We start from the raw sequence: 24,671 nt of genomic DNA, 5'->3' as shown, positions 1-24,671 counted from the left end.
ATGAAAGAAAACAGACACTTTGATATATTAATCTTCTGGTTAAGGCAGTCAATTCACAGTCCATCAGCATTTGGAAGCTCACCCCAGGAGCCTCCTTTTGCAAAGATGTGACTGGATCCTGTGGCAAGGGAAGATAAACAAGAGCCCTTCCAGACATCAGCTTTCTCCAAGGATCATGGGGTTTTTTTTTCAGATGATGGGCAACTGTAGGTAAATTAACTGTGTCACTTGCTGTGATGAATGCTACTAGTGGACCAGCATGACAAGAGAAGAACAATCACCACACCAAAGAACTGGTGACAGACTCAAGCCACTTTTTTAAAAAAGTCCCCCCCCTTCTGCTTATTTTCATGCCCTCACTTGGAAAGCAGAGGCTTTTAAGTGCCCTTAAACTTACCCTCCTTGTGATGAGGATAGAAGATACCCTTGTTTTATGAATAAGCAGCCGTGTTGCACAGAGTACAGAAATGACAAGACAAGGTTCCTACTAAACATACTTTGGCTTTTAATATATAATTTTTCTATAGCAACAATATCATCTTTACAACAGAGGGTTTAACAAATTACACTGCATCAAGCCAGCCTACATCTACCCCATGCTTTTAGCATCAGTGGCAATGGCAACTAGGTGCACCGTTAGTTATGAAAACTAACCAAGACAGCTAAAAACTGATGATCGTTAAGGGCAAAAACCTGACTTTGGGTGTAGAAATTGGGGATTGGGAGGAATGTGAGGAGGAAGATGAAAGAAGTTAAATGACTGATCTGAACCGTGTATGGCAACATCAGGAGGAATGCTATGTATGTACCACAGGCTGTGGTTGTGACTTTAAATGCTCCAAGTCAGGGGGAAAGGATGCAGCCGTTGTGGCTCCCACTCTTGTCCTCTGCCGATAGCTTCATCCACTCCTTTCAACTGCTGACAACTAACACTAGAGCACAGCTGGCTACAAAAGACAAATAGAAAGGGCTTGATGAAGGAACCCACAGAGCAGTAGGGTGGGATGTTCAGCAGCTGCTTCTAACCATTTGAAGGCATAGATATGCAAACTCTGAATTGGCAACAAAACAAAACAAAACACCTCTGTGTATAAAAACTGGCTTGTGATTCACCTGGAAGGTGCTGCCTTGGAAAGGAAACATAAACCATGAGCTTCACCAGATAAACATTTGCAAGTCAAGAGGCTTTTCTGGGTTGCAGTTTATGAGTACAAATCTTTGGAATCTTTTTTAAATTCTTCATTGGTATTTCAGGTGTTTACGGCATTCATGAACAGACAATATTTATGTTAGTATGCCAAAAAGACACACTTATTTCTGGATACGAAGTCTATTGGGATTTCATTCTGATAGCATTCCCTCTGCAGGCAGTGAGGTTAAGGCATCAAAATCTCTTGTGACTATAACAAAGGCCAACATATGGCAACAACAGGTATCTGCTTTTAGAGAATGTGAATCTGTCTTATTAAATGGAGACTGAGCAGGTAAAATTCAATGCATTGCGTTGGTAACTTGTGATGAATTAAAGAAAATGAAGATTTGCACCATCCTGGAGATTTCCTTGGAGCCAGTGCCCTCTTTCTGGGTTGGAGTATCTACACAGGACTTCCTGGTCACACCTTTCTTTACCACCCATGTCATTCTCTCTGGGGCCTCGAAACATCTTCAGATCCCATTCTGAGATGCTGTCCATCCACTTAAATCATGTCCAGCTGCAAAAGCAAAATGGCAGAATTGAAAATGGGGCCATCAATTTCAGGCTAAAGCTTGGGCCGGCCACGTACAAAGCGATGGTTATTGAAGAAAAATATGTACAGCCTTTTAAAACTTAAGTAAGAGAGATTTACTACTATAATACAGTTTATGGCAGTGCTCCATTCATTACAGAAACAAAAAAAGCAAGAAGGCTCGATTCAGTCTTAACGCCAAATCCTTTCTGACCCAGCAGCTTTTCCCACAGGTACAGAGGGTGTTTAGAGAAGCGAGGTCTGTAAATGTTAAGCCTTTACAGGGAACTTACAGGTAGAGGGTGACAACCAACATTAATCACTCTTAACTAACACTACTAACACCCTGACCCTAAGTCATTTATTGCAAGGGAATGGGGAGTGATCCATTAATTCCCTATCTTAATTCCTGATCCACAATTTGAGAACCACTGCCTGATAAAATGAGAAAATATTTTATGACCTCTTGATTCAAATCTGGTAGGGTTACCAAGGCTCAGATAAAGCAGCTTTAGTGAGCTGGGTCTGCCTCATACTGCACCAGCTGCCCCCTCCCCCACCCCTGAGATACGGAAATGTAAGAAACTTCACAATAACATGAATATTTATCACCCGCACCATCCTCCAGTACAATCCACTTACTTAAAGTAATCATGTTGGAATAATTCTTTAAAATACAGTACTTACCAGATCATCAACATCGCCGCCGCCATCATCTGCCACTGGTGAAGTTTCCGTGAGCTTTTCTTTGGGAGCCAAGAACTATAAACAAACAGTTATTCAAATGTCAATAGGGAATTCCATTGTGATTTTTTATTATCTATTACAGTAACGTTGAATAATAATAGAAAGTGGAAGAAATGAAATTAGAACAAATTTTAAAACAATTGAATATCATCAAATAAATAAATATTGAAGTCACAATACAATACAAACAAATCAGTGTGTAAAAGTATGCTAGCAAATTATGTTTGACTAAAACTTCCAAATTTCAATTTTGTTCTGCAGTTTCTTATATGATTCCATTGCAACCTTTGATACTCAGAAAATGGCCCGTTCCAACCTGGGCTAAAGTCTTTAAACCACTTAAGATCTCCAAACTGAGCAATGAGTCACAGCCACAGAGCATAGAAAGGTTTTTAAAGTCACAAATTTAATCCAATTCAAATTCCCAGCAACATAATTTTTTTTACAAATGCTCTAACTGCAGCTCCCCAAATAAAAAAAATCACAATGTATGATGGCTGCTCTAGTTGCATCAGAGTCCAAAGGTGAGTGTTTTCTAAGCTGCAGACAAATGTTACTCTACACATAGTGTTTAACTTAAGGCTGCTATGGCCTTTGAAGCAGAAAGCATCACAGATCTGCTAAGGTTAATCAACTGAGAAGACTGCACAGTCTTAACACATCATCCCCGTATGCTTCTTTCCCTGACACTGTGGATGTAAAACCATTACTGTACAGGCAATATTGAAGTAAAAGCAAGTTGTCAAATTTAAAAGCCCTTTTCCACTGGAGCAGATCCCATTTTACATAGTTAATTAAGGTAAAATGCTATTTCTGAAAGTTCCATATTTGCTCCAAGGCCTCTAGAGTGGCATCTCGGCACTAAATTAGATGTAAACAACACATCAGAGTCTTGAAGACGCTGAGGATGAGAAATTGCTTAGCAACAAAATTAAACTTTTTATTTCCCATCAAGAAGGCACAGAGTATCAGCAGTTGATTTTTATTCTTTCCTGACAAGATCTGTTTTACATTTATGCAGAAGCAAAATTACACGTAATGGTTGTGCTGAAATCCATTACCTTCCTTGAGATAACGACAGGCTGTGCTTGGCAGGGCTGTTCTTATAACATTGCAGCTCTGTGTTCTGAAGAGGAACACGCTCCCCACCTGTGCGCTTTCATGAATATACTGCCTTAGAGAGAACAATTCTCCCAAGGAAAGGAATTAAAGTCCCTGTCAATACAAGATGTGGGCCAAAGGGTAAGCTCTTACCCATGTAAATGGATTTATCTCATGCACTGTCCCATTCATGCAACTTAGAATGATCAGTGACTTAGATGACTTGTCCTGCTCACATGCTAGCATTACATACAAATATATCATGGCACACAGTGCATTTAAGTGGGATACAAGCTTACATGGGAAATGGCTTTCCATGTGCTGAATAAATCAACTTCAATGCCTGGATAAAATATTCAGCAGAATCAGCAAGAAAGGAGGTAGAAGAGTAGCTTTTGCCACTTTAGAATGCAGGGGCACAATGCTTCCCTATGTAAAAAGCTCCCTGCATATAGTAAACTAGAGTACCAGGGAGAAATTTTTAGATAATATATGCAAGTAGGATATATTATTTATCTAGTACAGTAACATTTTAAAATGGCACCCCCACACCTTCCATCTAAGTGGTATAGTCCCAAATTCTACCATCTCAATTTGCTGCATGTGGGGGCATGGCCTAAGAACATGGAGTAGGGAGGACAAAATAGCTGGTGGACTCACTGGGCAGCTGGAGATAGAGACCTGCTACCATGAATGCACATCTGTGCACAAGCATACAGGAAGCTGTACCAAGATATTTTGCTGCTTAAGGTGGCACAGGAAATGCCCCCCAAACTCCACAATCTGCACACCCAAAAGAACATTACCTGGTCTTCGCCACACTACATACTGACAGAAATTCCAATGGAGAAACCTTTCCTTGTAAGCCACATATTTCTGACCTTAAAAAAGAAAGGCACTCTATCCAATACCTTTTGGGCATCTTCAGCTGTCAGAGAGCTTCCTTCGGTTTCTTCTTTGGTGATCAAGGAAATTCTATCTAAGAATAATCAAACGAAAGACAAGTACCATACTATAATTTTCTCCGAGTGGAAGTAGAAGATTTTACAGTCATGAAAACAATGCTTTTTTGAGGTCCACAGGGTACCAAAAAACTCAGGTACCATGGTGTATACAAACAACTAATGAATGTTTGTGATAGATTAAAAAACAACCATTTCAAGGTGTGTGCTTTTCCCTGGACCAACTAGTTTCTAGAATACCAGAAAGATGACTTTGAGTTATACCAATTTTGCTCGTCTGGAGAGAAAAAATGAATAAAGCGGGTTTTACATGGCATACGGTGATGTTGAACTAAGCCAAGTGTATATGTCAAGTGTAATTTGAGAAGTTAATGTGCCTAACAACTGGTCCCTGTACACATTCACCATGCCTCATGTAAGTCACACTTATAAGCTGCATTTAACCACTAACTGAGCTACTGTAACTATGATGGAATATTTACCGAATAACTTTTGCGGGGACAGATGAGTAATATAAGATTGACTAACATGTTTAGCTTACATAAGAATCTCGTGTAGGGCCTTCAGATAGGAAGAAATGAGAATAAGGGTTTAGGAGTCAGGATAGCTGAGATTTAAGGAGTGGTGAACATGAGGTTAAAAACCTCATGAATGGGCCATGGACAGGACCAGCTCCACGTTGCCTGAAGAAGAGGAGCAAAACCTTCACAAACATTTTAAAGATGGCAAGAGGTTTGTGCTGCAGAGAATACAGGGGGACTGAGATGCAAGGAGACTAAATGCCAGGAAGGAGAGCAGCAGTGGTGGTAGGGAACCTCACATAGGACCTAGTAACAGGAAGGGATGCTGGAAGGAAAGGGTTTGTATGGAAAAGGAAGGCCAAATCCCATATGCCGATGGTAAACAACTAGACAATACTTTGTTTGCTAGTGTCTTGCAATAAAGACACACTGTTACATACTGTGCAGTATATCCCAACATTTCCTTAACCAAAACCAATGCTCCCCTTTCACAAAAGGAGATACAGTGGAACCTCGGTTTACGAACGCAATCCGTTCCACGGAGGTGTTCGTAAACGGAGGCATTCGCTCCCCAAAGGCACGCTTTTGCGCGTGCGCGAAGCGCCAATAGAGCACACGCTGAGCAGAAGCGAGCTGCGCAGCCGACTCCGCGGAACCCGGATGTAAACACTTCTGGGTCTGCGGCGTTCGTAAATGGAGGCGTTCATAAACAGAGGTAATTGTAAACCGAGGTTCCACTGTACCAGGACAGAGAGATACAGTAACTTGTCAAAGGTTACATCAACAGTTAAAATGAAAACCCATGAGGCTTGTTTTTATGATTGATTTTATACACTGTATACTTTTGTAATCTTTGTGTGCACCGCTTGGACATTTTTGTGAGTAAATAGCTGAATAAATACATAACTAGAAATAAATGCTAGTGCATGTCTAAACAAAGCTATTAGCCACCATTCTCTGCAGTCCCTGACGTGAACACCTTTTGTACTAGTTCCAATTCATTGCTCCGCTTTCTTTCTCCTTTATGCTTACAGTTAAACCTCATTAACTCAAATGACACTAGTCAGGACTCGCACATGGCACGATGAATTCGTATATATTATTATTTTGTATCCCATTTTATGGCACACAAGGGGAAAAAAATCAAATGCATTCCAGATCTACAAAGTAAGGTAAATAGATACAACTGGACGAAGTGGTAAGTAAAATAATTGGGGGGGGGGACATAACAAAAAAGGAAATAAATGCATTCCAGATCTCTGTCACACACACACCCTACATACTGTACATAAAATAAAATAATAAAATAAAATAAAAACCATGTTTTTAATATAGATTCTCTGCAGAGATGTACTACAGGTCTGCATTCAGTCTACTCATTCTTCTGGAAAGAATTGTGAGCACAATCATGCAATTTCCGATTTGCCTCTAAGCTTCACTCCTCTCCTCCCCCTTGCACCGTTCATTGTAAATAATGTCTGACATACCTTGTATTACAGTCTCCCAGAAATCAGTTAAATTTTTATCTTCCACTCTCTTTTTCAGGGCCTGCAGAAAATCATTAAAGCACTGCACCTCTGACAGCTGAAACAACAAGGATAACAAAGGAATCACAGTGATGAATAAAAGTTAGCATGAAACCCAAGTGACACCATATTCTTAATTCATCATAATACTCTGCCTGAATAAATGGGGGGGGTAACATTTCAAACCACTGCACATTTATCTGGCCTCACTTAGAAGCGAACTTCTAATGCACAGTGAGTCACTAAAGAAATGACATTTCACAAAGCAACACTGTCTTTTTTGTGATTTGCTTTACTCAAGAAGTTATTTGGGAATTGCACAGCTTCCTTTTCATCTAACAGGTCAGAGGTATTGTCTTTCCACATTTGAAAAGCCCCAGTGGAACTTGGTCTAAACTCTGAAGAGGCCAAAAGGCCAATATATAACACCAAGGTGTCTTTTAAGCCTCCAGAATGCCATAGCCATTTTAATTCTGTGCATCCTTTTTGATGTTGTCTCAACTGTTAACAATGCTTATTTTCAGTATGGAGAGCCACGTCATCCCCCTACTCTCTAGCAATGAGTGCAGTTTCCACATGCGCATTACCTTAATAGCTTCCTCTCGGAAAACTTTTATGCAGTCGATGCTCTTCATATAATACAGATGCCCCTTGTTCTCCAGAAACTGGTGGATGTGGTTTATCAGCTGCTGACTAACTAAAAGGCAAGAACCAGAAAATTAGAAAAATGGCCCATAAGGCAGAATCAATGTGTATCTTGTGCAAACTACATATGCATTAAAACTAAGGTTGGAACTTTGACATGGGAAGCAGGGGCTTCAGCAGGTGGCAATAATTTATTTGATTTAGGGCAGGGAATGGCAACCTCTGGCCCGTGGGCCTAATTTGGCCTTGGAGATTGGCCTGCCAGGCTGTTTGGGGGAAATCACATGCCTGCTAGCTAGCACATGCCTAATGTCGTACAAGAAGACAGGTGCAGGAAACTTCAAGCCACAACAAAAACCAAGAAGAATTGGGAACATGCTCTTCAGAGCGCTCCCAACTCTTCCTTTGCATCAGAAAGGCTGCATTTTTTGAATTTGGTGTCTTTTTGTTTACATGCCAATCACTGATCAGTGCTTACAGCAAGCCCCACTGGAATCGCTGCCCAAAGCAAGGCTTCTTGGGCCACCTGACATCATGGCTACGCTGTCCTGTCAAAAATACCCCGTAGGGAGAGAGGGTAGGGAAGCTCGGGATCTTTCCCAATCTGATTTTGGAAGTTCACAATATAGGAACTGTTATTAAATAGGAGCCCATAGAATAAAATCCAGATGTGCAAAGCAGAATAGGCAAACCCAAGTAGCTATAGTTGGAAACAGGATAAAGATTTGAGCCTGTCTATTAACTGGTGCTGTAAAACTAGCAAAAGCTGTGGTAATTAAAATGCTAGCACTCATGCATAGGAGCCATGGGTGCTTCAGCCCCCACAATAAAATATCTGAGGGGGCTGGGGCCCCCACAAAGTCGATGGGCATTCCCAATCAAATGGTGTGTGCGCACTGTGTCATGTGATTGATTATGAGGGGTGGGACTTACCTGGGCCCCCACAATATTTTATTCAAGGTGCCACCCCCGCACTCAAGATAACAGCTTGGCACTCAAGTTGTTTAGTTGTTTCTCTGCTCATTTGAAGAAGGGTGTGTGTGTGTGTGTGTGTGTGTGTGTGTGTTTTCCACCAACTCCCATCTCCATCTGCAAACCCTAGGCACAATATTCCACACCAAACTATTGTGGGTGAGACATGGGAAAGCCTTGTTCCATAAATGTGAATTCTGTTTCTGTTCATGAAAGAAAATACAGGATCCAAAATACTGATGATAACGTTTTGATTCTCCTTCTTTTACTAGGTTAGTATCTCATGAAAGAAACATCATACGCAAGACAAAACTGGGTCAAAGTGGTGGAGTAGGAATTGAGACAGACCGAGTAGAAAGTAGAAAGACATGGCATAGCCAATCAATGAAGGCAACACCTCCTAGAGGAAATTCTTCCTCTTCACATAGCCAGTAAAGGCTCAGATCAAAAGGGGATACTGATCATTAAGTCCTGACCAATAGTTACTGAGACCTTTATCACATTTTACATGTACATTTATCGGCAATAAAAATGATGCTCATATGAAATACCAGTTAAGTATATTTTGCCCTGTTGCACTTTACACTTCTATAGCCCAAACAGAAACAACAGTATAAATAAGATGAAATAGGAGTGTTGTGAGGTGGTTGAAGAATGGTTTTTTTTAAAAAAACCTGATTTTTAAAATTCTCAGTTTCATTAGATACCCCTTGGGGAGCGGGACAATTTAAAATGCCATTTGGATGCCATGCAAACATTTTAAAGGTCACACTAATAATCTCTTAAAAACTGAAGATGTGAGGCTCTCTGAAAGAGACTGAGTAAAAGCCTATTTCTCATATGCTGAAGAACAAAGGACATACATGTGTGCCTGGAGCTTGATAAATTTATTATCATGCAGAGCAGGGCTTTTTTTCAGCTGGAACTCACCGGAACTCAGTTCTTTGGTGTGATCAAGCAGTGCTCTTCTCATGTTATTATGGAAGTGGTAGACAACAAAACTTTTTTCAAGATCTTAAATCAGGGATGAAGAACTTCCAATCTATGGGCCAATCTTGGCTCACCAGGCTTCACCTCTCACACACACAAAAAAAACCAACCCACTCACCTGCCAATCAGCTAAAGTTACTTGTGATGTGAGCAGATGAGATTTAAGCAGCAGAACTTAACACCCCCACACCCCACACATATTTTGCTTCTGGAGATGTTTTAGCACATGTTTAATTTCTATCTGTAAGGAATACAAGAAGTCTATGTCAGCCTAAGCAATCTACAACTCACCAATGCATTTGAACTGAGTCATTACAACTTCCATTAATGGGATAATAAGATACATAATCACTGAAGGAGTCATTACAACTTATTAATCTCCGAGGACACGAGGTAACTCAAAAGCTTTGCTGCATCCTTGAATGTAAATGAAACTGAAAACATGCTTTCAAGGCCCATTAGCTGACAAGAATGATCATAATACAATATTAGAAAGAATGTGCATTCCTAAAATGTGTCCTTGTATGGATATATGGGCATACATAATTGGACCCCAATGTAGGGAAACCTATCCATAAGCAGAGACAGGTTTCTGCACATGGGATAGAATCTAGTGCCAGCACGGTCTGAGAGGAAGCAGGATCTACAAAGAGCCCCCTAGCTGAGCTGAAGAGATCAGTGTTTCTTTCAAGTCTGAAAGAGCTCACCACACCATTAGCTTTGTGTTCCTATTGAGAATAAGTCTGTGAGGAGGGTTGGGGACAGAAATCTGTGGACAAATGATAATCCACAAGTTATTCCCAAAATTGGAGCTTAAAAAACAAAAAGGGGTTTTGGCATGTGCATGCAAGCCTGTCCACCAATTCTAATGCTGCAGAGATGCTGAGAGGCCACTAAGTAACTCTATATTTCCTTGGGACACAGTTTTTAAATTACCTTCAGCTGGTTAACCATAGCTCACCTAAATGTAAACTGGGTCCATTATCATTCATCTACAAGCTTCAGAACTTAAAAAGAACCCAGATGGATCAGTCCAAAGACCCATCTAGTCCAGCATCCTATTCTCACAGTTGCCAGGCAGATGTCTCCCCAGAAACTGGAATCAGAGGCAATATATAGCCATCACAACCAGTAGCCACTGATCATGATTAGCTATGATCACTGGCAGTCTTATCCTCAGTGAATTTGTCTCATCTGCTATTAAAGCCATCTGAGTGAGTGGTATGTTGGATTATATGAAAAATTGGGTGGTTTTTGCCCCACTGTTCATCGCTTTACACTTGTTTATACTGAACTGCATTTACCATTTTAACGCCCCTTCACCTAGTATAGGGAGAGATCCTTTTCAGCATCTCACAATCCAGTTTTATTATTATTATCTTGTAGTTGTAGTAGTAGTAGTAGTAGTAGTATCAAGGCACATAGCTGGCACTAACTATAGTAGTAGTAATGAAAGCTTGGCTTCAACAAGAAGCTGGAATAAATGTACAAATCAATGGAAACTTTAAATTTCAGCTCCACAAGTGAATTCACTCCCCTTGCCCTCCCCTCTCATGGCTAATGAGTTTCTCATAAAATATTCTAATTTCTTACAAATTGCAACAATAAAAATTAAGCCCTGCTGTTCCCCACACCTCTTAGTTCTGGAGCGCTGCTTCTTCATTGATGTGTTAAATTAAAACCCCAGGCACCAAAAAAGTGTAATAGAAGTCTTCATTGTGAGAAAGGAGCTTCAAATAATTCTCAAGTTTATCCTAGCACGTTGACCTTTTCCCTCCATTAAAATAACAACCTGGTTTCTCTCCTATGACACTAGCAGATATCTGAAAACAGACCTGAGCCCATTTCTGCTTAGTGATAGCACTTTTTTGGTAATAGCTCCCCTGGGACTAAAAATCTGCTTGAATCGTTCAATGAAGCAGTAGAATTCAGTACTAGAAATAAACAAGAAACATAAGGCAGAGCGACTAGCACATCTGAATCTAACACAACATACAAATCCCCATGATCTCATATGACCCAAGAAAAGGGCTGTAAATCTGGGCAAACCATCTGCTCTGCATGTGGAAAGCCCCAGGTTCAATTCTCAAGATCTCCAGGTAGGTCCTGCCTGAAAACATGGAGAGCCACTCCCAACTTGTTATAGGGCAACTGCTTATGTCCCCACACTTGCCAATTCCAACAAAGCGAAAGGGAGGAGGTGGATGGCCCTGTCCAACCACAAGCAAATGTGGGCAGTTACCTGAGCTCTCTGCTCCATCTGCTTTCAAGTATTACAATAACCCACATAGCTGCATGCAATGGCTTTCCCCAGGAGTTTGAGTGAGACTGAAGGGCTGCAGCTTAGTAGTAGAGCATCAGCTTTGCATGCCGAAGGGCCCAGGTTCAGTCACCAGCAACTCCAGGTAAGGGTGGGAGAGACCCTTGTCTGAAATTCTGCAGAGCCATTGCCAGTCAGTGTAGAAAATACCAAGCTAAATGGGCCAATATTCTGATCTGGTATAAGGCAGCTTCCTATGTTCCTATGACTGTAGGAAAGGAGGATTAAAATAAGAAACTGAGTCATTAGTGCCATCGGCCCAGTCCTGTAGAATGCTCTGTCAATACAGATTGTCCTTCTGTTGTAACCTTTCAATGCCTGCTGAAGACTTTTCTACGCCAGCAAGCAGTAGACACAGGCAATTAAGAAAACTTCATTCCATAGCAATTAGTTGATGTTCTTTGATTTTAATTTTCTATGTGGCTTTTTTTGACCCATATGCTTTTTGTTAAGCACTTCATCTTTTATGATACAGCAGTATAGAAATATTTTTATTAACAAATAAATAATTATGTAATCTAGCTAGAAACCCTACTCTCTTTTTTCATTCTCTCCATCACACACACACACACACACACACACACACACAGAGAGAGAGAGAGAGAGAGAGAGAGAGAGAGAGAGAGAGAGTCCAAGGCCAAAGGCGTAAAGGAAATTAGAGTATTTCAGGTAATAGTTCATCAAAGTATTCTAATGCATCAAATGAATATCAAATATTTGGGGTCTATATATGCTTTGGGCTTCCCGGGACTTTGCTGAAACAACAGAAGTGGTCAATGCTGTATTTAAAAAAAGGCTGACACTGACTGCAACCAGCACACAAAGTCTGGATGTTGAGAGTCTGCAGGGTCACTGCAACCTTTGTAAAAAGGGTCCTCTGTTCAAGGAAATGGAACTTGTTGGCCAACAGGATCTCCGACCTCAAATGCATGTACTGCCAAATCTTCCAAATCAGATTTGCCATCACTGACAAATCACTCACCCATAGGAAGAAAAAAGAAACTGATGCAGAATAGTCTTGACGGGACTTCGGCTTGAGAAAAAGACTTGGGAGAGAAAGACATCCTCTGGCCTGAATAACAATTAAGTGGGAGATTTGATGTTTCAAGAGAGAGCCTGCCAATTCACTCTCACCCAGAATAACCGGATACACCTTTATACCTGTATAGAAGAGGAAACTATTAAAGGCGCAAGAGATCTGTCCCCCTTTGCACCTGGCCACCTTAGTTTCACACGATTTGGTAAAATGCACCAAATTGTGACCTGCTACTACTTAATAGCAGCAGCACCAACTCATAATTACAAGGTTTGATGTATTAATTTGTCCACCTCAGCGCTATTTCCCTCAAGAATTTTTCCCCTCCCTCAGAAAGCTGAGATTCTGTGCATGAGCAGACTCCTCCCCTTTACTGCACATAACCTTTATTATAATTATGTACAGGACTGTGTGTATGTGCACTCTTTAAATGAAACTGAGTACAGGTTTTCTGGGCGGCATCTATCTCTCTTTTGTGTTTTCATGCTTTGAATAGGCAAAGGACGAAGTAGGCCTACAAGGTATCTCAGTTGCCCTGAACCATGGGGTGTCAGGTGTGGGGCAGGCACACCCATGGGGCCAAACTGAAAAGGAAGAATCACTACGTAGTGGCAGAAAAAGGAACTATAACTCAAGATGTGCCAAATTATATCCAGAAAGGAAAAATCATTCTAAGCGATGGGCAGGTGATTGACAGGTGGGTGGCCCCACCTACCTCTCAAAAGTTGCCTATGGCAGGAGTAGTTTTGGATCTCACCATCTCCATCCCTGACGTAAATAAGATGAAGTTAGAATAAACAGTTTCACCAAAAAATAAAAATAAAAAAATACTTGGGAAGTTAAAATACTGTATTTTCATTACATCCAAAGCTATTTCTCGGGTTTTCTACTTTTAAATTAACACACTCATATGCTGAATGGGAACACTTTAGAATGTCACCAATCTCTTTTCCTTAATGAGTATGTAGACCATATCCCACACAATCTACCCTGTAATTATAAAGCATTCCACAAGCGGAAGGTAAATTGGCACTAAGTGTCCAAGCCATTCAAGCAAAGACATTAGACACTTCAGAAGCAGCTAGTGAGCCGACAGTTTCCCATCTACTGAGCTGATTTTAATAAATGCTTGTTAAAGACACTCCAGTCTTACAGAACTAAAGTTCCTAATGCACTATTTATTTTATTAGCAATGATTTTTAAAGTACATGTGGTCTAAGTCAACAACATTTTGCTAAGTTTACCATTTTCAGAGCAATCCCTCCTCTCCCTCTTATATCTGGGGTGGGGGAGCTTTGATCCCTCCATCCAGCCATGGGCATAGCCAGAATTTTTTTTAGGGATGGACAGGCTTTTTGTCCATCCCTAGCAAAACTGAGAGCAGAACCTCAGTTTGCTATCTTTTTATTTATTTTTATTGACTGGGGGGGCAGCTGCCCCTCCCTGCCCCCCCCGGCTAGGCCCATGCATCCAGCTCTCCCACTGTCTGCCAGAGAGGGTTGGGTGGTACTTGGATATTAAGCCTTCTCACATCTGTCACATGATCACATCAGGCCCAATCACTGTGCCAGCCTGTAGATGGCACTCTGACTGGGTCAAAATCATGTCTGATTGTGTGTGTCCCACACACACACACTCACACATACCTTCCACGGCAAGCAGCCAGGCTGAGGCACTGGCCCCATCAATCCCCACAAACAGGAGTTTGGATTGTGTCCTTAGAAAATTCAAAGTATTGTTGCTGCCATTTGACATAATTAAGGCAGCAACTGTACTGGTGAAGTTCAGGTGAGAAAGCAAACATTATAAATGATGACTAAGAGGAGACTATTACAATTGTACACAAATAAACCTGAGCAATCAAAGTCAAATTCCAGTAATATAAACAATAAATGAAAATGCCACACCTATCCAGTCCTATTCCATATATACCAATATTCCTCCTACTGGGCACAGAAAAATTACTTAAGTATAGAGGATATTCATTTATCACAATTCACGCTGTCTTCATAGAAGTACATAGAATTTGGCTGATTAAGAAAAAATGGGTTGGTGGTTTTTGAGCTCAGAATCCCTGGACCCCAAATGGATTGTCAAAAGCAATTAGAAAACAAACACCTATCCACTTACCATCCTTGAAGTCAACATTTTTCTGCCTCACCAGCACTTTGAAGTTTTCTGCAGGATTAACACTTCCAACCTACAAAATAATCCAGCAAAGGTTACATCTCCAGCCTATGTTCTAGATCAATGGTCTCACTTAGTAAAGGGGAACACCCAATGTTCCTATAAGCTCACTTGCTTTCATTGGTACATATCCATTCAGGGACAGCATGTCCTCAACAATGCCTTAACAGGTATCAAGAACAAAAGCAGATTCGCAAGGAACACCCACCCACTGTGAATGAAGTTTGACTGCAATTAACTTTGTCAAAGAAAAGAAGAACAGCAGGGAGCTTGGCCAGTCCCTCTGCCTGTCATTCCACTCCTACAATATTTCTTTCTTACAACATATGTAACATTTTCTGAATATATACAGTCATACCTTGGATCCCAAACACCACAAACCCGGAAGTGACTGTTCCGGTTTGCAAATGTTCTTTGGAACCCAAACATCCAATGGGGCTTCCGTGGCTTCCGATGGGCTGCAGGAGCTTCCTGCAGCCCATAAGAAGCTGTGCTTTGGTTTCCGAACGTTTTGGAAGTCGAACGGACTTCCAGAACAGATTCCATTCGACTTTCAAGGTACAACTGGGGAGAGAGAGAGACAGACAGACAGACAGACAGACAGACTGCGTTCAGGGGATACGATCTTATGCACTTGGCCATAAGATTCCATGGTCATACTGCTGCCAAACAAATGTGGTTATGATCAAGGTATATGCGAGGACTAGTTAATACACCTGGCTTTCAACCCATGCAACTTCTGTATCTCAGAAGTTCATGTTGGCGTCATCGTGATTATCTAAGCAGCTGCTTCTGCAATCTGAAAATTCGTAGTTCACAAGATACACTGCTCCACCAGTAGACCATTGGTATGTGAAGGGGGCAAAACAGTGACATATAAAATGTGAACTGATCTTGAAACATAACTCACTCATCTAAATTGTGTCTCAGAACTATCGTTGCCAGCATGGCATTCTTGGGGAGTAAAGGGGACATTTCAAGGAGCCTGTGTGTTTCTCCATCATCTTACCCAAATGAAGGCAAGCACACTTCCCCACTTCCCCATCCATCACCACATTGGATAATTATGTGGGGAGAAATTGGCCTATGTGGACACTGGAAATAACCCCATGTCAGGGAGTGACATGCTTACCATGACAGCCAATCTAACTTATTAGCATCTGCCAAAAGTACTTACTATGGTGACATTGCCTTCAGCAAGGTTTGCAATCCTAAAGTCTCCTTCATCATCTTCTGTTTTTGCCTTTTTAGCATTAGGCCCATCTTCATTACTGGAAGCAGACAAGACAAGGTTATCAATCTGAAGAAACTATTTCAGGAATAAACTAACAGGGCAATTTATATCTTAAACACATATATATTGTGAAAATAGTTTCAAGAGCAACACTTCTAGTTCTGCAGATGTATTTAGGGCTTCTAACAAATTACACCTGTTTCAGTCAAAAGGGAATCGGAAAATAAGGAATCAAATTTTACCCCAGAATAATGGGGTAGCAAACAGGAGAAGGCTATTGCTTTTCCTAGGTCCCTGTGGGGGGGGGGGGAGGTATTATCCCTATAGTTTGCCAATATGGCAACTTGGGCTTTCATCTATCTGCGCTAACACTTTCATGATATTATGCATTCACATCAGATTTCTTTTTCATGATTAAACTGGCATGAAAGTTAATGGAAATTTAATGTTTAAGAAGGAAATCTATTTACCCTTCCAATGTAATTTTCTAGTTCATGTCGTGAAATGGATAACTATTAAGTATCTGTGTACACTGAAGACCTGTATGTCATTAAACCCATCTCCTTGATCAACACGCAAAAAAGCTAGATCAACTTGCAGCTGTCAGTATTTACACGACAAACCCCAATTAAAAATATGCAAGACCTCTCTCTCTCTCTCACTGGATAGCCTTAGACTTCAATCAAAATTGCTTTCGAAAGCCAAATATCTAATTTTTAACAAGTAGTTTTAAACTCATGTAAATCAAACCCACATTTAGCGTACTGCATGAAGTATGAAGACTCCAACAGGAATTGAGATTGTGACCTGATTCACATGTTACTGCAGCAGCTTGGAGGCTGCTTATCTGTGGTCTGAACCCACTATTTTTTGGTTTAGGGTATCAAGAAGGAAGATCCACGTGAGATGAACTGTAGAGTTACTTCTATGTCAGTGTCTTTTCCCCTTTTCGTGTGAAAAGAAACTACACTGTCTATCTGGCACATACAGATTCTCCATCCAGACACCTAATTTAGCAGGCTAGGCCAGCAAGATTTGTTTTATTCTTTCCAATGTAGTCTTATTTAAATTTGCGGCATCCCCACAACTTAGAATGGGAAACCCTGGTTAAAATAGCATCCTTATGAAAAAACAGCGTAAAACTTGGCACGGTTAAAACAGTTCACCCTTGACACACATCTAAGGACAGTCTAACCTGAAATATTGGCATTTTTATTTATTTTATGACATTTATATACCACCATTTTCCTCCAAGGAGCTCAAGGTGGTATACCTTGACTATCAGATGGTGACTGGCTCAGGGTCACCCAGTGAGCTTCATGGCTGAGTGGGGATTCAAACCCTGGTCTCCACGTCAAACACTAACCGTTACCCCACACTGGCTCCTACACTCTCACACATTTGGCATCATTCTGGAGAAATAAAGTTCCACAATTGCGGAACGGATACTGAAAGCCCTCTTCTATGGGTCCTTGATAGCTAAAATTAAAAGCAGATAGTCTACTCAAGAGCAGAGCATGCTTTTGGTCTACCTCACCTATCATAAAAGCCACAGAGAAGGTGGCATTCTCTTGAGCTATGCTGGAGAAAACCATTAAGAACAGCAACACATGCCTCCCTACCGTATGCAAAGAGGCATCTTTGTCCTTGAGATTATGAGGGCACAAAAGACAGAAACTAAGTCTACATCGTCTACATCCAACCAAAAAAACCTGCATCTCTTTACACACAAAGGTAATGAAATCTAGAGGAAACTGAATACTATTACAATTAGGGAACAAACAATTTGCACAAGGCCAACTTACTTATCTTTGAAGATATGCTGAGCTGTCTTCTGCTCTTTAATTTTATCTGCTTCCTTCAAGGGAAAAAGCAATTTTAATTTCTCAAGGGGAGCCTGGCATTTCTCAGTCACTTCTTGTGGTGTCCCCAACATGTCTGAGAGGTGTTTTTCAATAGGAGGCAAAGGTACATCAGGATAGAAAGCCTTATGCTGTAGGCACTGATGGGAAAGCAAAAGAGGACAAGTGATTCTGTTTGTCTGTCTGTTTCTCTTTCTCTTTCTTTCTCTCTCTCTCTCACACACACACGCACACACACACACACACACACACACACACACACACACACACACACAAATATACATACATATAACACAGTATATGAGAGCTGGACCATAAAGAAGGCTGATCGCCGAAGAATTGATGCTTTTGAATTATGGTGCTGGGGAGACTCTTGAGAGTCCCATGGACTGCAAGAAGATCAAACCTGTTCATTCTTAAGGAAATCAGCCCTGAGTGCTCACTGGAAGGACAGATCGTGAAGCTGAGGCTCCAATACTTTGGCCACTTCCTGAGAAGTTAGGATTCCCTGGAAAAGACCCTGCTGTTGGGAAAGATTGAGGGCACAAGGAGAAGGGGATGACAGAGGACGAGATGGTTGGACAGTGTTCTCGAAGCTACCAACATGAGTTTGACCAAACTGCGGGAGGCAGTGGAAGACAGGAGTGCCTGGCGTGCTCTGGTCCATGGGGTCACGAAGAGTTGGACACGACTAAACAACTAAACAACAACAACAACAACCACAAACACAGTACATGGGGTTCACTTTGGTTTCTAATATGCAATATGCTTTTCATGAATGTAACATGGGATTTGTTGCAGAGCAAAGTTCAAATATTCCATGGCATGAAATTTTATTGATTTAAACCCATTTTGATAAATATTGAAATAATAACAAAAACAAGGCAATTTACAATAAAGATAAAAACAATTCAATAAAAACATATTCCACCACAAATACTATAGTCAGGAACTGTTAGAACTGGCATCACAGGCCAAATAGATTTTTAAAAAAACAACCAATGGAAGCACAATTACAGTCTATATTTCAGAGGGACTATCATCCCACAAAACGGGTATCATTGCAGAGAAGGCCCTGTTCCAAGTTGCCACAAGATGAACTTCTGCAGCCCCCAGCACAACTAACAGGATTTGTTCTCAAGATTTAATGAATGGGCAGGTCTATGTTGGGAGAAACATTCTTTCAGTGACATTCAGTGAAAGATGGCATTCTGGAATCATATGAGATTACAAGTAATAATCTGAAGTGAAAGTGTTCATATAGCACGAGCATACATAATGTAAGCATAATGAAATTTGGTGTTTAATAGAATAGTTTATTACTGAATTTTATGGCTTTCTGATAGTTGTAAGCCACCTTTCTGTTAGTTGTAAGGACCCTGTCCTGAAGCAGATTTGTTCGATTTACATGAAACTGATTTAAAATCAGCAAGAAAAAGGCCAATTTACATCAGTTGTTCCATTGATAGGTCCTTATTTCCCTTATAATTTCCCCAATTTTAGATCAAAATATACTGATTTTTTTTAACTAATTCATTTTTATTCAGCAACGGAAAGGCAGCCTAAAAATATTCAAAATAAAAGCAAGCAAGCAAACACTGAAGCCCTCCTGTGTGCTACATGCTATTTTTGTTAAAAGCATACAGAGATCCGTGTGGCTGGCAGAACTTTAGGATTTGTAAATATTGCTATGGTAGAATTGAACCTGTATTTCCTATTTCATCAATTTAAGCCACCCAGCGCTGGATGTTAAAGCTTCTTTAACTCAGGCCTGCCTGTCAAAATACCCAGCTTCTCTGTAGGAGTTTCTCAGATATAGTCCAACACTTTCAGCAGTGAAACACTGAATTATTTTATGCTGCCCACACATTTTCCTGTGAGACTCCAGTAAATAAATGATGAGGGGCCATGTATAGGTTATTCTGCTCTGAACCAGGTGGAGGAAGCACTTGTGGGGGAAATGCTACATAATTTAAGCAGGCTGCTACATCAGTGGCTTCGCAATAGCACAAAACCACTTGAATACAGCACACTGTCCCCAGTCTACATAATTTGTAAACACCCCAAAGACCCTAGTGGGACTGACTGAAAGCATCTTGCTCTATTTCCTACAAGGCAAGTAAGGATACAGAAATGTTCACTGTGATAACCAACGGCAAGGGGCGAGGTAGTTGTTCTCACATGCACAGGCCTAACTTTATCACATTACATTTGTGACAAAGTTGTTTTTGCTACAGCTTAAAACAGAGAAGGAAAATAGAGGAAAAAATAGGGAATGTTTTAAGGTAACAGTGATATGGTCATCCTCTTACCTGGTACAATCTTTGAAATTGAGGGTTGGGGAATTTGCTGGTTTTAAATATATCCTGGCTGGTCCCTTCACTCTCATCTTCATAAACCAAACTCATGGAGTCAATCAGAGAGTCAACTGCACACAACTGATCCTCTGTGCCATCAGATATAGACAAAGGAATATTCAATACATCCAGGAGATAAAGATACGGTAGCCATGCTCACTTTTCCCACTACCCCCTGCCCTCACAGTCTCAAATGAGAAAAGTGCTCATAACACTAGGCTGCATTTACTTTCTCCCACTGAAATCAATGGAAGCCGTTTCACTTCTGAGGGAAAATGTAAACAGTTGCGATCAGGACAGTTGCACAGCTGAGGTAGGAACTTTCCTCTACAACTTCACTACTGGTAACCCCAACATCTGTATCCTCACTTGCCTTTCAAGTGCCCACATGAAATATTTCTGCAGATGCAGTCCCTTTCATTTTCTCCCACTGACTTCTAAGGGAAAATAAGCACCTCACAGATTGGAGACAAGGGAGCTCCCTATGTGATGTTAAGTGATCAACAATTGGGTGTGGTTTCCCAAAATGGCCTGGCAGGCCAAATCCAGAGGCCATTTGAGCCTAATTGGGCAGTACCAGGTACCTGAATGGGTGGAATGGCTAATATCTCAGAAGTTGGAATCAGGATTCAATATGACCATAACAGATTGGAGAACTGTGCCAAAACTAACAAAATGAATTTCAACAGGGACAAAAGTAAAGTTCTACATGGAGGAAGGAATAAACAGGTGCACAAGTATAGGATGGGGAAAACTTAGCCTGACAGCATGAAATGTCCTGCATATTGCAACCGTACAGACATGCACCTGGGAATAAGGAGCACTAAACTCAGAAAGAGGCTTATTTCTGAGTAGGCATATGTAGGATTGCTCTGTTAATGATGCCAAAGTTCAAAGCTCACCTGTTGGTGTAAACTTTTTATTGTTTTTTAAGGAGGAAAACATGTATTGCCTCAAATCTTCCATATACGGTAGCTGTACATAGGCCAAACACTGTAAGGAGAGAGGGGGAATGTCAAAGGGGGGAAAAAACATTTTCATTTCAGTTGAGTTATCGTAGTATCTAACACATAGTGCAAAACACATTCTAGACTAGCACACATTCAACAGAAATGTTCATGAAATTATTAAAATAAAATTCAACAAAGCTGCCCTCAGCATTTCTTGGAGAATGGCTTGACGTGTCCTTATCTTTTTCTACCTACTAATTAAAATATAGTTCCTATGACAGAGCAGTTTCCAAATTTGGGACTCTGATTGGTTTCTTATAGTGCTCTGTCAAGCTTGTTTCTTTTAAGATTCCAAACCACGGCCATCACCAAAAAGTTCTGCACTTCCCATTTACAGAGCTTCACTGGGCATCCTTTATCCACACACTCCGCCGGCTCACACCACCTCAAACAATGCCCTTTCTTCTTGTGCTTATTTTTGCCAGTCAAAAGAACATGAAAGCTAGTGTCCGCCCCCACTTTAGTCAGTGCTTAACCAAAGCAATGCTTATTAAGCACTGTGTTCCATATGCACATTCACTATACCTCATATTCATTCTTAATTAATGGAAAGGCTACTCCAACTTGCGGGTGCGATCTTCTGTCATAGACATAACGCACTATGGCCACCATATCCAACTCATCCAAAGCATGAATGAGGGCAGAAAGAGCCACGGCTGCAGCCTGTCAAAGGAGAGATGCAATTATATGCAAGTACGATGAAAGCCTGGGAACCGCAGCAGTCATGGAAAATCAAAGAGGTAGGTTTTGAGCCAGCAGTCTGACTGAAATGTCACCTTTTCTACCTCTTCAAAAGCAGTGACAGTGCACAACATCAAGAGACATACTGAAGTAGGGCACCCTCATATATACTGCACCACCGTGTCAAAATTAAATGTGTCTATATTTAAAGTTGCAGATTTAAAAACAAACCCTCGTGTGATATTACCGTGTTTCTCATATTATAAGTCATGTCTTATATTAATTTTTTCTTCAAAAAAACACGACATGGCTTATTTTTGAGGGATGTCTTATTTTTTAATAAAGTGCACGCGGGCGCTGTTTGCCGGGCTTGTCAAGCCCAGCAAACAGCGCCCGCCGATCTTCGGTGACAGGCGGGGGTGGGCGGAGAGCGGAGAACGATCTCCGCTTCCCCCCACCCCCGCCTGTCACACAGCACAGGTCGGCGGGCGCTGTTTGCCGGGCTTGTCAAGCCCAGCTAGGAGCGCCCGCCGATCTTCGGTGACAGGCGGGGATGGGGGGAGAGCGGAGAACGATCTCCGCTTCTCCCCCACCCCCGCCTGTCACACAGCACAGGTCGGCGGGCGCTGTTTGCCGGGCTTGTCAAGCCCAGCTAGGAGCGACCGCCGATCTTCGGTGACAGGCGGGGATGGGGGAAGAGCGGAGAACGATCTCCACTTCCCCCCCCACCCCCGCCTGTCACACAGCACAGGGCCGAAGATCGGCGGGCGCTGTTTGCCGGGCTTGTCAAGCCCAGCAAACAGCGCCCGCCGATCTTTGGTGACAGGCGGGGGTGGGGGGAGAGCGGAGCACGATCTCCGCTTCCCCCCCACCCCCGCCTGTCACACAGGACAGGTCCGAAGATCGGCGGGCGCTGTTTGCCGGGCTTGTCAAGCCCAGCAAGGAGCGCCCGCCGATCTTTGGTGACAGGCGGGGGTGGGGGGAGAGCGGAGAACGATCTCCGCTTCCCCCCCACCCCCGCCTGTCACACAGGACAGGTCCGAAGATCGGCGGGCGCTGTTTGCCGGGCTTGTCAAGCCCAGCAAGGAGCGCCCGCCGATCTTTGGTGACAGGCGGGGGTGGGGGGAGAGCGGAGAACGATCTCCGCTTCCCCCCCCACCCCCGCCTGTCACACAGGACAGGTCCGAAGATCGGCGGGCGCTGTTTGCCGGGCTTGTCAAGCCCAGCAAACAGCGCCCGCCGATCTTCGGTGACAGGCGGGGGTGGGCGGAGAGCGGAGAACGATCTCCGCTTCCCCCCCACCCCCGCCTGTCACACAGCACAGGTCGGCGGGCGCTGTTTGCCGGGCTTGTCAAGCCCAGCTAGGAGTGCCCGCCGATCTTCGGTGACAGGCGGGGATGGGGGGAGAGCGGAGAACGATCTCCGCTTCTCCCCCACCCCCGCCTGCCACACAGGACAGGTCCGAAGATCGGCGGGCGCTGTTTGCCGGGCTTGTCAAGCCCAGCAAGGAGCGCCCGCCGATCTTTGGTGACAGGAGGGGGTGGGGGGAGAGCGGAGAACGATCTCCGCTTCTCCCCCACCCCCGCCTGTCACACAGCACAGGGCCGAAGATCAGCGGGCGCTGTTTGCCGGGCTTGTCAAGCCCAGCAAACAGCGCCCGCCGATCTTTGGTGACAGGCGGGGGTGGGGGGAGAGCGGAGAACGATCTCCGCTTCCCCCCCACCCCCGCCTGTCACACAGGACAGGTCCGAAGATCGGCGGGCGCTGTTTGCCGGGCTTGTCAAGCCCAGCAAACAGCGCCCGCCGATCTTTGGTGACAGGCGGGGGTGGGGGGAGAGCGGAGAACGATCTCCGCTTCCCCACCCCCACCCCCGCCTGTCACACAGGACAGGTCCGAAGATCGGCGGGCGCTGTTTGCCGGGCTTGTCAAGCCCAGCAAACAGCGCCCGCCGATCTTTGGTGACAGGCGGGGGTGGGGGGAGAGCGGAGAACGATCTCCGCTTCCCCCCCACCCCCGCCTGTCACACAGGACAGGTCCGAAGATCGGCGGGCGCTGTTTGCCGGGCTTGTCAAGCCCAGCAAACAGCGCCCGCCGATCTTTGGTGACAGGCGGGGGTGGGGGGAGAGCGGAGAACGATCTCCGCTTCCCCCCCGCCTGTCACACAGGACAGGTCCGAAGATCGGCGGGCGCTGTTTGCCGGGCTTGTCAAGCCCAGCAAACAGCGCCCGCCGATCTTTGGTGACAGGCGGGGGTGGGGGGAGAGCGGAGAACGATCTCCGCTTCCCCCCCCACCCCCGCCTGTCACACAGGACAGGTCCGAAGATCGGCGGGCGCTGTTTGCCGGGCTTGTCAAGCCCAGCAAGCAGCGCCCGCCGATCTTTGGTGACAGGCGGGGGTGGGGGGAGAGCGGAGAACGATCTCCGCTTCCCCCCCCACCCCCGCCTGTCACACAGGACAGGTCCGAAGATCGGCGGGCGCTGTTTGCCGGGCTTGTCAAGCCCAGCAAGGAGCGCCCGCCGATCTTCGGCTCTGTCCCCCGATGCGCGACGGCTCGGGGAAGCAGGCAGGGAGCTCCTGCTGGGTCCCGCGCCTTCGCCTCTCGCTCGGTCAGGGCTACACGACATGGCTTATTTTCGGGGTATGTCTTATTTTTCACCAACCCTTAGAAATCCTGTCATGGCTTATTTTTTGGGGATGCCTTAAAATATGAGAAACACGGTACTTCTCTTAAGTTCCTATTTCTCTTTCTATTAAAGGTGGAAGAGATTCCATTTTAAAGTTTGATGAGAACA

General features: G+C 43.3%; 1 protein-coding gene across 1 annotated transcript in view; it reads right to left on the bottom strand.

Moving 5' to 3' along the window:
- Window positions 1-481: 481 nt before the first annotated feature.
- The window catches only part of XRCC5 (X-ray repair cross complementing 5), a 38,562-nt gene continuing 14,372 nt past the window's right edge, over window positions 482-24,671 (bottom strand). Inside the window, exons 11-21 of the mRNA XM_035128258.3 lie at window positions 21,723-21,860; window positions 21,090-21,180; window positions 20,143-20,276; window positions 17,774-17,970; window positions 15,912-16,005; window positions 14,678-14,747; window positions 7,172-7,281; window positions 6,546-6,642; window positions 4,487-4,554; window positions 2,415-2,489; window positions 482-1,712 (exon numbers count right to left, since the gene is read on the bottom strand). Coding sequence (XP_034984149.1) covers window positions 1,698-1,712; window positions 2,415-2,489; window positions 4,487-4,554; window positions 6,546-6,642; window positions 7,172-7,281; window positions 14,678-14,747; window positions 15,912-16,005; window positions 17,774-17,970; window positions 20,143-20,276; window positions 21,090-21,180; window positions 21,723-21,860 — 1,089 coding nt within the window. The 3' untranslated portion in view covers window positions 482-1,697. The remainder of the gene's footprint in view (window positions 1,713-2,414; window positions 2,490-4,486; window positions 4,555-6,545; window positions 6,643-7,171; window positions 7,282-14,677; window positions 14,748-15,911; window positions 16,006-17,773; window positions 17,971-20,142; window positions 20,277-21,089; window positions 21,181-21,722; window positions 21,861-24,671) is intronic.

Source organism: Zootoca vivipara, chromosome 1, assembly GCF_965207765.1.
Source record: "Zootoca vivipara chromosome 1, rZooViv2.hap1.1, whole genome shotgun sequence".
NCBI lineage: Eukaryota > Metazoa > Chordata > Lepidosauria > Squamata > Lacertidae > Zootoca > Zootoca vivipara.
The sequence above is the reverse complement of the archived record's forward strand: the minus strand, read 5'-3'. Positions and strand labels throughout refer to the sequence as shown.